This window comes from Bufo gargarizans, chromosome 4, assembly GCF_014858855.1.
Source record: "Bufo gargarizans isolate SCDJY-AF-19 chromosome 4, ASM1485885v1, whole genome shotgun sequence".
Classification (NCBI taxonomy): Eukaryota; Metazoa; Chordata; class Amphibia; order Anura; family Bufonidae; genus Bufo; species Bufo gargarizans.
The window spans coordinates 66,193,229-66,211,563 of record NC_058083.1 but is presented as its reverse complement, the minus strand read 5'-3'; the positions used below and the strand labels follow the sequence as shown (position 1 = coordinate 66,211,563).

General features: G+C 44.7%; 1 protein-coding gene across 2 annotated transcripts in view; it reads left to right on the top strand.

Annotated features, from left to right (window-relative positions):
* Nucleotides 1-7,353, top strand: part of LOC122935332 (zinc finger protein 513-like) — a 71,730-nt gene extending 64,377 nt beyond the window's left edge. For both annotated transcript variants that reach the window (XM_044291099.1, XM_044291098.1), the window contains one exon: nt 6,192-7,353. In XM_044291099.1, the coding sequence (XP_044147034.1) occupies nt 6,192-6,970 (779 nt within the window). In that variant the 3' untranslated portion in view covers nt 6,971-7,353. The remainder of the gene's footprint in view (nt 1-6,191) is intronic.
* Nucleotides 7,354-18,335: the final 10,982 nt, after the last annotated feature.

The window sequence follows — 18,335 nt, the reverse complement described above, 5'->3', positions numbered from 1 at the left end:
AAACCTAGAAAAGAACAAAGACCATCTGGCCTGTCTCGGGTTCAGACACTTGGCCGATTCCAAGTAGGCCAGATTCTTATGGTTTGTAAACATGGTAATAGGGTGTCTGGCTCCCTCTAACCAATGGTGCTATTCCTCAAAAGCTAATTTGATGGCCAACAACTCCCTATCTCCCACATCGTAATTTCTCTCTGCAGAGTTTCCTTGAGAAAAATGCACACGGTCGCTATTTGACAGGAGAGGCACCCTGAGATAAGATCGCACCCACCTCAGAAGCATCCACCTCAACAATAAAAGGTAGAGAGACGTCAGGTTGTACCAAAATGGGAGCGGAAACAAAACTCTCTTTAATACTAGAAAAGGCTTTAAGCGCATCTACCGACCACGAGGATAAATCCACCCCCTCTTTAGTCATATCAGTGAGTGGCTTAATAACAGAGGAATAATTCAAAATGAACTTTCTGTAATAATTGGTAAAACCTCATCAGCGCCTTCTGATTCTCAGGAAGCTCCCAATCAAGCACAGCGCGGACCTTCTTAGGGTCCATCCAAAAACCAGAAGCGGAGAGAAGAAAACCAAGAAATTGAATCTCCGGAACCGCAAACACACATTTTTCCAGTTTAGCGTACAATTTATTCTCCCGCAAAATCAGCAAAACCTGACATAGGTGGTCCCGATGAGTCTTGAAATCAGGAGAAAAAATCTAAATGTCATCTAGATACACCAGTACACATTTCCCCATTAAATGATAAAAAATGCTGTTCACAAAATGCTGAAAGACGGCCGGAGCATTCATCAAACCAAAGGGCATAACCAAATTCTCGAAATGACCCTCAGGGGTATTGAAGGCCGTCTTCCATTCGTCCCCTTCCCTGACCCTGACTAGGTTGTATGCCCCTCTTAAATCCAACTTAGAAAAAACTTTAGCCCCAACAATCTGGTTAAACAGGTCCAGGATCAGAGGAAGCGGATATGGGTCACGAATTGTGATACGGTTCAGCTCCCTGAAATCCAGACAAGTTTTTAAAGAAGCATCTTTTTATTTAACAAAAAAAAAAAATCAGCGGCAACAGGTGACTTTGAGGGTCGGATGTGTCCCTTTCTCAGGCTCTCAGAGATATAAGTACGCATAGTGACTCTTTCAGGTTGGGAGAGATTGTATAAACGTGATTTTGGCAGCTTGGCGCCTGGGTTGAGATTAATAGGGCAGTCGTACTCCCGGTGCGCGGGCAACTCCTGGTCACCACTTTCGGAAAACACATCTGAAAATTCAGAGAGAAAAGATGGCACAGTCTTGGTAGAAACCTCTGAATGAGACGCCGTGAAGCAATTCTCTCTGCAAAACTCACTCCAACCATTTATTTGCCTTGCTTGCCAATCAATGGTGGGGTTATGTTTAGTGAGCCAGGGTAGCCCCAACACTAGCAGAATAGGTAATCCGCTTAAGAGGAAGCATGACATATCCTCAACATGAGCGTCACCCACAGTCAAACGGATATTGTGAACTATGCCCTTTAACTATCTTTGAGAAAGTGGAGCAGAATCAATAGCAAAAAAAGGTATATCCTTTTCCAAAGTGCACACCTGGAAACCATGCATTGTTGCAAATTGATTATCAATGAGATTGACAGCTGCTCCACTATCTACAAAAATCTCACAATGTTCTTCCTGTCTAGCGCCACCCTGGTAGGTAGGAGAAAACAGGAACTACAAGCAAACGGCAAACCTTCAATTTCCGCATCAACCTTGCCAATAGTAGCAGATGGAAAGGTTTTAGAGGTTTTTTTTGTTTTGTTTTTATTACCCTCAAAATTCTCCCTGAATCTCCTGGAGGGGCAAACATTGGCAAAATTGACTTCGGAGTGCAGCATCATTCCAACCAGTATCAGCTGCCCATCTCTGAAATTCAGAACAATATATCTCTGCGGAGTGTTTACCCTGGCATAAAAAACACAGTTTAGATTCAGCCAGAGCAATACGATCCGGGTCATCATATATGTGCCCCAGGGCTACAAAAAATTCTTCCACCGATTGGAGGGACCGTGCCCCCACCGGCAGCGGAGAGGCCCAAGACTGAGCGCTATCCCTGAGCAGCGAGATGATGATCCCCACCCTCTGCTCATCATCACCAGAGGAATGGGGAAGTAGGCGAAAATGGAGTTTGCAAGCCTCTCTAAAGCGAACAAAATTCTCACTACCCCAGGAGAACGTATCCGGAAGCGAGATCTTAGGCTCGGAACAAACTCCATGAACGCCAGCAGAAGCGGTCACCTGAAACTGAGACACAGTTTTACGGAGATCTGCTACCTCCAGCGAAAGACCATGCATGCGGTCAATCAAGGCTGAAACCTGATCAATGCTTAAGACGGTTATGGCGGTTTATAATGTCACGAGGGAAGTTTGCAGATAGCTGGAACTTATGAATAAACAAGCGACTGGCTTGATCCCAAACTAAGGAGCTTATAGGTGAGCCCTATAAAACCCTAAGAGCTCTCCCTGACTGCTATGCACATGCAAGGGTCTCGATGGTAGACTATTGCATGCCCACGTACCTAAGTCTGTGTGACACCTGAAAACCCTATCATAGTGAGGGGACACGACCACCGGCTCCCTGCACTTAATACGGATGGAGTCAGGGTCACCTAGAATCAAGCCAGCAAGGAAACACAATACAGTAAAGGAGTTATCTGAGCAAACAGATAAACCGCAAAGTGAGGCAGTATGGGAGGGAATATAAAGGAAGACGATTAGTCTAAATAAGTGACACGTGGCAGAAGGAAAAGAGATGAGAAAGTGAAACTAAAACAAAGAACATCATACAAGAGGTAGAGAAGAACGTCTGCCAACCTTCTCACAGAACTGGCGGTGACAGCAGCACTCATGAGCACTACTTTCTCTTCAAACAGCCGATCGGCTGGGGTGTCGGGAGTTCGACCCCACTGATCTGATATTGATGAGTGGACAACCCCTTTAGTAGTGTAGGTGAAGTGGAGGAAAAGTTATTGAGTGAGCTTGCAATTTGCCTTAAAAAAAAAAAAAAAATGGTCTAGAGTACAAACACAAATTAGTCTACAGTTTTCAGGGATCTTATCGAGCTCCTGGACATGGCAGCTATCAGGGATCTTACCGAACTCCAGGACATGGCAGTTATCGGGGATCTTACTGAGCTCCTGGACATGGCAGTTATCCGGGATCTTACCGAACTCCTGGACATGGCAGTTATCGGGAATCTTACCGAGCTCCTGGACATGGCAGCTATCAGGGATCTTACCGAGCTCCTGGTCATGGCAGTTATCGGGGATCTTACCGAGCTCCTGGACATGGCAGTTATCGGGGATCTTACTGAGCTCCTGGACATGGCAGTTATCCGGGATCTTACCGAGCTCCTGGACAAGGCAGTTATCCGGGATCTTACCGAACTCCTGGACATGGCAGTTATCAGGAATCTTACCGAGCTCCTGGACATGGCAGCTATCAGGGATCTTACCGAGCTCCTGGTCATGGCAGTTATCGGGGATCTTACCGAGCTCCTGGACATGGCAGTTATCAGGGATCTTACCGAGCTCCTGGACATGTCAGTTATCGGGGATCTTACTGAACTCCTGGATATGGCAATTATCGGGGATCTTACCGAGCTCCTGGACATGGCAATTATCAGGGATCTTACCGAGCTTCTGGACATGGCAGTTATCGGGGATCTTACCGAGTTCCTGGACATGGCAGTTATCGGGGATCTTACCGAGGTCCCGGACATGGCAGTTATCGGGGATCTTACCGAGTTCCTGGACATGGCAGTTATCAGGGATTTTACCGAGCTCCTGGACACATCATACTTTGGAGGTGCTTCACCGTATTGAAGGGAGGATGGATGAAGCCATGTATCGTGAGATTTTGACCAACAACTTCCTTCCCTCAGTAACAGCATTGAAGATGGGTCGTAGCTGGGACTTCTAGCATGACAATGACCCGAAACACACAGCTAGGGCAACTAAGGAATGGCTCCATAAGAAGCATTTCAAGGTCCTGGAGTGGCCTAGCCAGTCTCCAGATTTTAACCCAATCGAAAATCTTTGAAGGGAGTTGAAACTCAATGTAGCCCAGTGACAGCCCCGACACCTGAAAGATCTGGAGAAGATCTGTGTTGGAGGAGTGGGCCAAAATCCATGCTGCAGTGTGTGCAAACCTAGTCAAGAACTGCAGGAAACGTCTGACCTCTGTAACCGCAAAGGTTTCTGTACCAAATATTAAGTTCTGTTTTTCTATTGTATAAAATACTTATTTCATTCAATAAAATGCAAATTAATTATTAAAAAAATCAAACAATGTGATTTTCTGGAATTGTTTTTTAGATTCCGTCTCTCACAGTTGAAGTGTACCTACGATAAAAATTACAGACATCTCCATTCTTTGTAGGTGGGAAAACGTGAAAAATCACCAGTGTATCAAATACTTATTTTCTCCACTGTAACTGTAAGAATTTGGCTGATGAAAACCACCACTAACAGAAGAAAAGTGGACAGCGGAATAAACAGAAGTAATCATAGACTGTGGATGATGGGAGTGATAGTCATACTTAGTGATCACTCAGCAATCTGCAGACACAATTTCTTCCTCTACTTGATTTGGAGAAACATCTTTAATCGTTACTATTTTCTCTCATTAGTTTCAGGTCTAAAGTTTAATGAAGAAGAAGTTCAGCTATTAAAGGTATTGTGCCACCAATATAAATGTATCCCGCCCCAACAATTATCGCTGTATCTTTTTCCCCAAATATTACCATTTATCAAAACCGCCTTATTCTAATATTAGCCCACCTAGGTTGTGCCCTGCGTTGGAGCCTTGTAATGTAAGACATAGGAAGTGTCATTGGTAAGAACAAGGGGCGTGGATAGTGTCACATGATCTGCTGGTCCGGGCACATCTCACTGCCCTAAAGCATGATGGGAGAGCAGGCACATGACCAACCAGGAAGTAGGATTCAAGCACGGGGGATAAGAGAAAACTCCAAACAAGGTAAATGTGAAAACAATAATCCAAAAAGGAATGGGAGCTAGGGTAATTGATGAAAAGTCGTTTATGGCACAACCCTTTTTAAAGATTAGTTCACATTTACTAATGTGATTGGGCCTAGACTTTGTCATAAAATGTGTAATATATTTGGGCCTTGACTTATCATAAAATGTGCACATCTAGTTTTAGAAAAATCCACTGCATATGGTTTTCCAAGGAAGCGGGGGAAATGGCTGTGACGTAGAGGGAATTGGGTCATGGCCTGTTAAAAATTCGATATAAAATAATGATGCAAAATGAGCCAACTCTTAGGTACAATGAAATTTGACGTAAGTATCTAAGAGGGACCAAATGTATTATCCTGCATGAGCCACTGTGATAAGATTGGTGCGTCCTTAGATGGTCGATCTGAAGGTCCTCATACACACTGTTGTCAGCCTACCTGCCATATTTATTGGGGCCGCCAACAATCTAATGTGTATGGGGAGCTCTTGACTCTCCCCCTACAGAGAATGGCAGGGGAGAAAAGTATTGTGCACATTGAATTTGAACTGGGAGGTAAGCTACTGCGAGAGGGGTCTGGAGACGGGTGTCTGGAAGGGACAGAGGAGTCCTGAGGGGACAGAGGAGTGTAGAGGCATACAGAGACATCCGACAGCAGCTCTCTTTCCTTTTCCCCATTTAAAACACATACAGTACATGTTCGCCTGAAACGCGGTTAGAAGTATGTGGCTCATCCAACAGCTATTGGAGGTGAACACTATTATTTCACGCTGTCTACAGGATAAGTAAGTCTGCCCCATTGCATTGTGTCATATCTATGATTTGTGGATTTGCTATGAAGTAAAAAAGCCACATGACCATCCCTCATTCTTGACAAGGTTTGTACTGTCAGTGTTTTTGACATATGGCCATCAGAGAGAGGCCGACTCGTATAGCATTGTTGCCTGCTGTAGTATTCTCCTGTTATGGGGGCACTGTGGTAGGACTTCCTGTTTGTGTGTGTTCTAGAAAATTATCTGGAAAGGTTTCAGTTTTTAATTCTGATTTTAGCTAGATATATGGTGAAAGCACAAAACTGTATAAGACAAGTTTGAGGCTACCACAGTTTATTGGGTTGACCACCACTGAGCTACTGCCAGTTCCCCATCTCACCTGTAATACCTTCTCTTTCTTGCAGATGTTTCTGTCGCAGTCCTGTCTCTTCCTGTGACATCCAATGACCTTGATATCTTCTTGCCAACTTGTGCTCTCTTAAGTCACGCTCCCCCACCTCGTCCTCCTCCCTCTGCAGGTGGTCTACCAGAGCTGCTCTTTCCTTTCACCTGTCGTTCGTGTGGTATGGTCCTGAATGAAGGCTGTCCGCAGGATGAAGATGAGGAGGATAATGTGACTGAAGGACATTACTGCTCTCGTTGTAACGCCCCTCCACCATCTGGTAGTCCAGGAAAAGGCTTCTCTTGTGTCCTCTGTTCATTTGTGACTCATTACCCAAATCATTTGTCCCGACACATGAAGACTCACAGTGGGGAGAAGCCTTACAAGTGCCAGTTGTGTTCTTACGCCTCTGCTCATTATGACAACCTGAAGCGACACCAAAGGGTCCATACTGGTGAGAAACCATATAAGTGCCAGCTATGTGACTATGCCTGCGGCAACCTTGCCAACCTGAAGAGACATGGACGTATTCATTCGGGGGACAAACCATTTCGCTGCGGTTTATGTAATTATAGCTGCAACCAGAGTATGAACCTTAAGCGCCATATGCTGAGACATACGGGGGAGAAACCATTCCGTTGTTCACAATGCCACTACACTACAGGACACTGGGACAACTACAAGCGCCACCAGAAGACCCATGGTCACTGTGATGGCTTAAGCGAGTCCCACGCTCCCCTACATGGCAGCATTTTTAACAAATGCTCTACTCTGTCTGCTGCTTCCGAAACGGCAGCATAACTGTCCTTGTTCATTGTCAGCACCCCGGTTATATATGTCCCTATGCATAGTGTGTGAATACGGTGTATTGCATGGCTGACCTATGTGCCTGTCCCGATTAGTGCTAGACTTTCCATGATGCGGACCACAACACTCATCCTCTGCCATGCTGGAGAAACAAGCAGTCAATAAGGTTGATTCCCTGATGGATGTAGGAGGTGTACCTATTATTTTAGGGTAGGGCCCGTTGTACTTTTGGAAAACTGGAGCATATTTAAGAGCTTCGATGACATCAAGGACTTTGTGATCAGATGTAACTACCTAAACTGTACAGAATGTGGACCTTCCCCTTGTGTTAATACCTATTTATTCAGTAAATATTCCCATTGTCTTCATTGAGCTGAGGCTGTGTGATGTCCATCTTCTTGATATGCTGGTACTGGCTATGCGTTACCCTCCCATCTTTTTGTCTTACCCTACACGTATCAGTATTAAGAAGAGTGCTCTGGTGAGGAGTACAATGCATGGTAGGTCATATGTCCATGTGAGAAATGTTATTTTGAAGAAATTAGGAAGTAAAGTCAATTTAATGACTCAGGGAGGGATAAGGAGGTAACAATTCCCACCTTGATTACCATGAAGGACCCCTGAACAAGGCGTCCAGCTGCCGGGAACCCCATTTCTAGCATAGTGTGTGCTTTAGACTGCAATATTAGGGGAATATTATACTTGAGATAATGATTGGCCTCAGTGCAGAAGATCGTCCATTTTAGGGATTGTGTGTGCGATGTGCCAGACTAAATCTAAACGAAAAACTGACTTCCTGGTCCTTGAGTAAAATGACAAATGATCAGCCGACTTTGCATGACATTTTCTTACCTGGCAGGTAGGAGACTGCTGTCCTCACCACTGTGAATGATCATTCATGCTAATTTGTCAAATCATAGTCATCTGAGAGCAGTTGTCTTGGCCGGCTGTTATCTTATGCATATGGCCACCCAAACATGAGTTCTAAGGATAAACACTACAATATCCCATACACAAGAGAATATACTATGGCAGCATGCAGCAGTGCTTATCTGGTCCCCGGTTCTCTGGATATGTGCTAGAATAGTCTGTCTTCTGTAATAAGTAAACCTGTATGAACGGCAGCACCCACACAAATGCAGTCCTGGAATAAGAAGAGATTACGGCATGAAGACCCTGAGGACCTTTCCTCTTCGCAACTTCTCAGTCTAGTCCTACTTCAGCATCCTGGTCGGATAGAAGAGAATAGGACATCTGCACTCAGCAGAAGAACCTGGATATGATATTAAGACACGTTATATGATGAGAACATATGGAAAACTAGAAAGGAAAGATTCTCCATGGTAATCAAAAATGTATTCATGGAAGATCTGAATCCCAGTACAATACTGTTGCATCAGATGAAATCCATAGCAAATTGCAGCAAAACCTGTTTCCTGGTATTTTTATGGCAGCGTACTGATAGTTCTCCTGACTACAACCAGGAGTCACTATTAATGAAAAGCTGTGTGGTGGGAGTTTTCCATTATATTGGGCTTCCTGCAGCCTATAAAAACATCAGGTAAAAATCCAACGGTTCTCACCCTACAACAGCACAGTAGGGGTTCTCTCCTGTGACGGAACAGGAATACTGAGCATTCAGCGCTGAAGTGAACCTGGACTTACAGGGGAAGATTTCTGCCCATTAACAAGCGCCAGTCGACAACATAGCGTGACCATCGATGCTCGTTAGCTGCTGTATACATGCCGTGGTCTTTGTAAGTATGAGGATGAATGATCCTGTTTATACAGGGCATTGATCGGAGAGGACGTTAATTCATGATTGTGTAAATGAGCTCGTTATGTCGGCAACTCATGCCCACTGCTGCTCCACTCTCCCAGGTGGGCAGCGGCGCTGCTCCACTCATCTTCTGTCTTCTCCCATGGCTCAGACCCTCTGACTTCAAGCAGCTTCCTTGCTCCACTGGGATCTGCTGTTCAGTCTTTTTCTGCACCGTGGGATATTTTTTGCACCTTACCCTGTGAGACGTTGCATGATCAATAGGCTTTTCTAGATTGCTAGTTGCGAAACTGTGCTCTTCAATTTATCTGTCCGTTTCCTGACTCTTATTCTCCACTGCCTGACCTGTTTCTCATAATTACCCTTTGCTGCCTGCCCAGACCTTGGACTGTTCTTCCGATTGCCTGCCCTGACCTTGGACTGTCTCTATGTGTTTTGACTAACCCTAGGTGCTCTGCATTGGTGTCTCTGGCCCCCGTGGGTCAGCTTCTAACTACACAGAGACTACTCCAGGAGGTAGCAGCCTGACGGTTTCCCTGCAGCGAAGTCCAGATCCCTGTATATAGGTGTTATAGGGTGAAAACCAGAGGACTGCCAGTATAACTCCCTTAGGTTTTGCCCAAAGTCAAATCTAGTTTAACACCCGCTGCCATACCAGCCCTAAAGGACCCTAAATCACACAACCCGTATTTTTTATGAAAAATTTGTGACTACTGTATAAGTTGCAAGCAAATGAGTGACGATAGGTGAATATCAACCCTATAATATTTATTAAAAGTACATGAGGATGACCAAGAGGCCACTCTTTATGATTGCCCTAAGGTAACTTGACCAAGTTCTGCCCATGAGGTAGCTGTGGAACATGTTGAACATACCATCATATGTATAAGAGATTGTAGCCAGGCCCAATTATTTGTGTGAAAGCTCATTCCCGATAATTGTAAAGGTGCCACCAATTGTCCGATGATCGAGCATGAATGAATGCCTGTTCATTGGATGAAAGCGCCTGTGATGCTGCACCCAAAATAATTTTCTTTGGGCAGATCTCTCTGTGCAAACATTGATCTCCTGCCCAGAAACAATACATCTGAGGATGAACAATTGCAGTAGCAACCATTCGCCCACATACAGACAATTCTTGGGACTGAAAGCGTTCTTAAATCTGGCCATACACTTTAGATGTATGCCAACCAAACCCAGCGATTTCAGTTAACCATCTTATAAATGAGGGCCTCCCAACTCTCCCCTGACATCTGACAGATTTTGCCCAATCCTATTGTTCTTTTGGAGATAAGCTGCCCTCAGAGGTGTCTGGCAGTGGCTTTCTCCTCCTTCCTATTCACATGCATGCTGAATATTCAACCTTTTGGTCTTCTCAACTGTAGTCCCTTATTAAAACCCTCTTGTAGAAACTGAAGAGTGGATGTGAGTGATTCTGTCACGGTGTCAGGATTCGAACCCGTGGCCAGTCATGTCCCAGGCAGTAGCTCTACCCACTAGGCTACCGTCTCTCCTTGGAGCTCACCCTCAAGGGTGTCCTCTGACTCAGGTGAGCCTCGATTGACACTACCATCCTTAACACACAGCATGTTGTAGGTTTTCCAGACCCTGTTATGGACAGATAGTTCCAGATAACTTCTGCGCCTTGAGTTCTTTATACTTTCCACTCATGCCATTAGGTGTAACTTCTGGAGATCTGGGTGAAGCAGACCCTTCTGTAACAGCAACTGCCCACCATTTCAATGTGTCTAGATCTCCTATTACTTACATCTGAGGATACCCCAAGAACTAGAGTGTTTGGTGAAGATACTATTAATTACACTATCAACAACTACCTTTTTCTTCTGGATCGATTTCCTCTGGATCCGTATATTACCCAGAAGTGGACAAAGTCCAGACATACAAGTGCTTCTTAATAAATTAGAATATCATCGAAAAGTTAATTTAGTTTAGTAATTCAATTCAAAAAGTGAAACTCATATATTCTATGGATTTATTACACAAGGAGTGATCTATATCAAGTGTTTATTTCTATTACTGTTGATGATTATGGCCCACAGCTAATGAAAACGTAAAGGTCAGGATCTCAGAAAACTTGAATATTGTGAAAAACATCAATCTTGTAGACTCACAGTGTCACACTCTAATCAGCTAATCAAAACAAAACACCTACAAATGTTTCCTAAGCCTTTAAAGGGTCCCTCAGTCTGGTTCAGTAGGCTACACAATAATAGTAAAGACTGCTGACTTGACAATTATCCAGAAGACAGTCATTGACACCTTCCACAAGGACAGTAACCACAAAAGATCTTAACTAAAGGAGCTGTCAGTTCACAGAGTGCTGTATACAAGCATATTAATGGAAGGAAAAAGTGTGGTAGAAAAAGCTGCACAAGTAACAGGGATAACCGCAGCCTTGGAAGGATTGTCACGAAAAGATTCACAAGGAGTGGACTGTGGCTGGAGTCAGTGCTTCAAGAGCCACCACACACACATATCCAGAACATGGGCTACAACTGTCACATTCCTTATGTCAAGCCACTCATGATTCTGAGACGTCAGAAGCGTCTTACCTGGGCTAAGGAAATAAAGGACTGGACTGTTGATCAGTGGTCTAAAGTCCTGTTTTCAAATGAAATAAATTTTGCATTTCATTTGGAAATCAAGGTCCCAGAGTCTGGAGGAAGTGTGGAGAGGCACACAATTCAAGTTGCTTGAGGTCCAGTGTGAAGTTTACCCAGTCAGCGATGGCTTGGGGAGCCAAGTTATCTGCTGGTGTTGGTCCACTGTGTTATACAGTCCTGATCAAGTTTAAGACCACTTGAAAAATGGGAAAAAAAATTGGGGTGCACCGAAATGAAAATTCTGGTCCGAAACCGAAAATTCAGGATGCCCTTGACCGAAAACCGAAACCGAAACTGCCTTTTTCCCAAATACTTTTAAAATACTTTTTTTTTTAATGATATTTATAACAGTGCCATCCACAGACCCCCACCCACCCCATAACAGTGCCATCCAGACCCCCCCACCCCATAACAGTGCCATCCACAGACCCCCCACCCCATAACAGTGCCATCCACAGACCCCCCACCTCATAACAGTGCCATCCACAGACCCCCCCACCTCATAACAGTGCCATCCACAGACCCCCACCCACCCCATAACAGTGCCATCCACAGACCCCCACCCACCCCATAACAGTGCCATCCACAGACCCCCCCCCTTGCCGCTCCAGTACAGACTAGTTATAAAATGTGTACAATTAATAAGGATTCTATTCATGAGGCCCCCTCTGCAGTAGAACATTCAATATAGCCACATCCTACTCACAGGGCTGTTATCTTAATGCTGGCCGGCCGGGCAGACGAGCGGCAGCGTCACGACTGACGTCACATGCCTGCGCCGCCTCCTTCATTCAGAAAGTAGGCCGGGCACATGACGTCAGTCGTGACGCTGCCGCTCGTCTGCCCGGCCGGCCAGCATTAAGATAACAGCCCTGTGAGTAGGATGTGGCTATATTGAATGTTCTACTGCAGAGGGGGCCTCATGAATAGAATCCTTATTAATTGTACACATTTTATAACTACTGGAGCTGGGGGCCGGAGCAAAGTGAACGCACCGGCCCCCAGCTCCTCCTCCCAGTCCCTCCCCGCTATTTTCTGCCGATATGTACCAATATCGGCCGAAATGGATTAGGCCCATTTTCGGGCGATATTTTCAGCCGCCGGAATTTCGGTGCACCCCTACAAAAAATCATATTTTACATTGTTGGATCTTAACAAGGTTCCAAGTAGAGCTTCAACATGCAACAAGAAGAAATGAGAGTGAGACAAAACATTTTTTGAGCATTCAATTAATTGAAAATAACGATTAAACTAAAACAGGCTGTTTTTAAGCTGATCCATATTTTAGGACCACATGCCTTTAAAAGGCCAAATCTGTGCAAAGATGTGGATTCATTGTCATTTTCTGTCAGGTAGTCACACGTTGTGATGGCAAAGGCAAAAAAAACCTCCCCTTTTGAACGTGGTCGGGTTGTTGAACTGCATATGCAGGGTCTCTCACAGCTCGCCATCGCTGCTGAGGTGGGACGCAGTAAGACAGTCATTTGGAATTTCTTAAATGATCCTGAAGGTTATGGAACAAAAAAGTCAAGTGGAAGACCCCAAAAAATTTCACCAGCACTGAGCCGGAGGATCCAGCAGGAGGATCCAATTGGCTGTCCGTCAAGACACTGGACGATCCTCGACCCAAATTAAGGCCCTTACTGGTGCTGACTGCAGCCCCATAACCATCAGACAGCATCTGAGACTGAAGGGCTTCAAAAACAAAAAACGTCTTCAAAGACCTCGTCTCCTTGAACGCCACAGAACTGCTCGCTTGGACTTTGCAAGAGAGCACCAAACATGGGACATTCAAAGGTGGAAGAAAGCTTTATTCTCTGATGAGAAAAAATGTAACCTTGATGGTCCTGATGGTTTCCAACATTACTGGCATGACAAGCAGATCCCACCTGAGATGTTTTCTACGCGCCACAGTGGAGGGGGCGCCATAATGGTCTGGGGTGCTTTCTCCTTCAGTGGAACAATGGAGCTTCAGGAAGTGCAGGGACATCAAACGGCCGCTGGCTATGTCCAGATGTTGCAGAGAGCATTCCTCATGACTGAGGGCCCTCGTCTGTGTGGTAACGACTGGGTTTTACAACAGGACAACGCTACAGTACACAATGCCCGCAGGACAAGGGACTTCTTCCAGGAGAATAACATCACTCTTTTGGCCCATCCTGCGTGTTCCCCTGATCTAAATCCAATTGAGAACCTTTGGGGATGGATGGCAAGGGAAGTTTACAAAAATGGACAACAGTTCCAGACAGTAGATGGCCTTCGTGCGGCCGTCTTCACCACTTGGAGAAATGTTCCCACTCACCTCATGGAAACGCATGTATCAAGCATGCCGAAACAAATTTTTTAAGTGATAAACAATAATGGCGGAGCTACTCAGTACTGAGTTCATGTTTGGAAGTTGGATTTCTGTTTTGGGGGAGTTTAGTTTTTTTGGAGGTGTGGTCCTAAACTTTTGATCAGCTGAAAAACAGCCTGTTTCAGTTTATTCGTTGTCTCACTCCCATTTCCTCTTGTTGCATGTTGAAGCTCTACTTGGAACCTTGTTAAGATCCAGCCATGCTAAATAGGATTTTTTTGCCATTTTTCAAGCGGTCTTAAACTTTGGATCAGGACTGTATCAAGTCCAAGGTCAGAGCAGCCATCTACCAGGAAATCTTAGAGCACTTCATACTTCCCTCTTCTGACCAGCTTCATAGAGATGCTGATTTCATTTTCCAGCAGGACTTGGCACCTGCCCACATTGCCAAATCTACCAATATCTGGTTTAATACCCACCGTATCACTATGCTTTATTGGCCAGCAAACTCGCCTGACCTAAACCCCATAGAGAATCTATGGTGTAGTTTCAAGAGGAAGATGATGGACACCAGACACAACAATGCAGACGATCTGAAGGCCACTATCAACACGCATCTGTATACATTGTGAAGAATAAGCACGGGGAGAAATTTATCTGAAGTTATCCATCGTTGAGGGCTTCTGGAATGGAAGGTCTTACTACTACAGTACACTATAAAAATAAATCCTGTACCAAGAAGGAGCTGTTAGATTGGAATGAAATATTTTTTGTGCATATAATGATATATGTAAGTGATTTCAATATTTGATCGAAAAAAGGTAAACTGTACAATTGAAAGGAGGCTCTAGGACCTTGTTGGGCCACCTCTAGCCTGGATACAAGATGAGATACGAAGACATACAGGTTCGGTATGGTACAGTATTCTGCAGAACATTTGCCTACAGATGTAGCTGGGCCTGTAGATCCTGCACATTCATAGGTTGCCAAAACTGGTGTCCCAGTTGCTATCAATGCTTGATTGGCGATAAATCTGGTGACCGGGCGGCCAAGGAAGTGTTGTTTTCTGGTGGACATTACTAAGGGAACCCTTGCGGTGTGCAGGCGAGCATTATCTTGCTAAAAAAATGCCAGTTGGAAGCCCTGCCATGAAAGCAACATGAGGCTGCAAGATGTCCTGCACCTGTTGCTGAGCTGTTATTGTCCCTCATATCACTACTAGAGGTGACCGCCTGTTGTATGCGATGTCCCTTCAGTTCATCACACTAGCAGGGGGGCATTGTGTTGCTCCACAGCAGGGATGCTCAACCTGCGGCCCTCCAGCAGTTGTAAAACTACAACTCCCACCATGCCCTTCTGTAGGCTGATAGGTGTAGGCTGTTGTAGTTTTGCAACAGCTGGAGGGCCGCAGGTTGAGCATCCCTGCTCCACAGCAAAGGCAGGATTGAAGTGCTCACCACAGGGCCTCCATCCTCCAACCCGACCATTGTCAGATCCTCACCACAAGGCCTCCATCCTCCAACCCGACCATTGTCAGATCCTGGATTCATGGCTGAAGACAACATGGTTCCAGTCTGTGGCAGTCCAGGATTCTCGTTCATGACACTACTGCAAACAAAAGCGATAGTGGCTGTCTTTCAATGGTTGGACACGTAGTGGGCACCATTACCCCAAATTTCTTTCTGCTAGGCCCCTGGAAATGGTCCAGGCAGAGACATGGGTGTGTAATGGATGGGCCACCTGTGTCTGTATGGTAGACAATAAAAATTGCGAGAAATGCTCATGCTTGTTGGAGGTTCAAATGATCTTCTCTACTGGTGGCCTGTCTAGGCTGGCCTGAGCCTTTTCACCGTGTGCGTGCCCTCACATAACCACTGCTCCCAACTCCTCTTAACAATGGCATAAAGTTAAAGATGCAACACACTTACTATATTTTAAGCAATATCAATGGATTATTTTGGTTTTTGTCGGGTTTCTTAGAGTGAAGAAAGGAAAGGAGTACCTTGCAAAAGGTATGGGAAGGAGATTTGAGCGCTCAGATGGATTGAGGTCTCAGACCTTAAATAGCCTGTTACGATTAAAGCTTGTTCACAGGTGATGCAAATTTCAAAGCTTTATAAATACCCAGACTCCTCTAACCTTGTCCTAAAAAACAGCAGCCATGGGATCTTCAAAGTAGCTGCCTAACACTCTGAAAATGGTTGAGGCCCACAAAGAAGATAGCAAAGGGTTTTCAAGTTGCCATTTCCTCAGTTCAAAATGTAATTAAGAAATGGCAGTTAACACGAACAGTGGAGGTCAAGAGAAGATCTAAATTTTCAGCTGCTCGTGGAACTGCTAGAAAGGCAAATCAGAACTCCCCCTTGACTGCAAAAGACCTTCAGGAAGGATTTAGCAGACTCTGGAGTTTTGGTACATTGCTCTACTGTTCAGCGACACCTGCACAAATATGGCTTTCATGGAGGAGTCATCAGAACAAAACCTCTCCTGTGTCCTCACTACAAAATTCTGCATCAGAAATTTGCAAAAGAACATCTAAACAAATCCTGTGGACCAATGAGGATAAACTAGAACTCTTTGGCCATAATGAGCAAAGATATGTTTGTAGAAAAAAAGGCACAGAATTTCATGAAAAGAGCCATTAAGCATGGGGGTGGACCTATCATGCTTTGGGGTTGTGTTGCAGCCAATGACATGAGGAACAATTCACAATTACAAGGAAGAATGGATTCAACAAAATTTTAGCAAATTCTGGAAGCAAACATAACACCAACTGTAACAAATGTGAAGTTTAAAAGAGAATGGCTTCTACAAATGGATAATGATCCTAAACACACCTCAAATCCACAATAGACCAACTCAAAAAGCACAAGCTGAAGGTTTTACCATGGCCTCACAGTCCACTGATCTGAACATCGTTGAAAATATGTGAAAAGACCTCAAAAGTACAAGGAATGCAAGACGGCCCAGGAATCTCACAGAACTGGGAGGCGTCTGCAAGGAAGAATGGATGAAAGACCCTCAAACAAGAACTGAAAGACTCCTGGCTGCTACAAAAAGTGTTTACAAGCTGTGATACTTGCCAAAGGGGGTGTTACTAAGTACTAACTATGCTAAACGTTGGACCCTTCTCCTTTTTTGTTATTTTTGAAATGTACAAATAAAAAAGTTTTTGCTTAAAATACAAAGGGAATGTATCATCTGTAATCTTCTGCCTTTTAGAGATCATTTTATCTTCAACTTGCTTGACTGTTCACAGGAACAGTAATGTTGACCATGGGTGCCCAGACATTTGCAGAACAGACTAGTCAGAACGGACTAGATGGTGGCAATGACCATCCTGCTCTTAGTCCCTTGATGTTCCCCCTCTCAACAGAATGTCTTCGAATGTGTCATAGAGGCATGTCCAGCAGTCAACAATCTCTCACCAAGAGGTACACTACCAAAAAGTAGCCTTTTTACAGGACAGCGGGGAAGCACTTTTATCCCGTCTTGTGCCTGAGACATGACTGCATGCCACGTTTTGAAGCAATGCAACATTTCTGTTTGCAGTATTTTTTGGTCAACAATTAGTGTATATTTTGACTTATTTCAGCATTGAAGAGACGGAATAAGCCCAAAAGAGCTGCTGAAGTTAGAAGACATTGGATCACTCTGCAGACTGGGCAGTGAGGTGGCTCTATGTTCTAACCCTCTTTCTGGAGATAACCTGATGTCTTGTGAGTAATCAGAATGAATCCAGATTAGGTTTTTAGCGGCGATTGTGTGCTTTGTGATTTTAGTGGAGTCAATATCCTGTGAAAGCCATAATTTTACCCTCCTTTGCCCTGTTGCTCCAGGATTTATACACTGCGTGCCACCCGATGTCAAGACAAATCCACATAGCAGTCCGTTCCCTTTGTATACGGATTTCATTTACCCGCCCCAGCATCATGCGCGCTCCCAAGCCTACGCAGACTCCTCTCCGATGAGCGCTCAAGTAGGCTGCGGTGAGGAGGGCGAGCTCCTTAGGCCTAAAGAAGTGATCATTACCGAAGCTTCTGAGATGCTACAGTGTCATCCTGCCCCCAGCAGAGACCAAGCCGAAATAAAAACTGGAGAAAGAGGGAGGATGCAGGGCAGTAAGAGTTTGACGCGCTCCGAGGGTTGTTTGCATTGACATGTTTTTTTACGATAAAATGAGGACATAAAGGAATTTTATTTTTTTTGCCAGTTAAAAACACATCCTTTTTTCTAATGTCAGATTTATTTATTCGGTTTCCTAAACATAATTATGGGGGGGGGGGGCGCGCATCTTGTCTGAGCTGTTCTTACCAGCATTAAGAAAACTGCTTTACCACAACCCCTCTGGGAGAGTCTTCTAGGCATGCTCTGTGACCTGTGCCGAGGTCATTGTGCAGGGAGGTAGAGTAGATAAGCTCTGAACATCACCTATTGTGAACGGTGTATACTGTGTTATCTGTAATTCTAACCCTGCCTGTAATGATATCACCTCGGTGTATAGATGAGCAGATAACTGCAGTAAAGTTATCTGTACAGACCAATTTTCTGATGACACAGTCCCTTTAAATGATGAATGTGCTGCTGACCCCTATACTGGGGAAAGGCAGAAGTACCGGAGGTCCATTCACATCCTGCAAGCCTCATCCATCACATCCT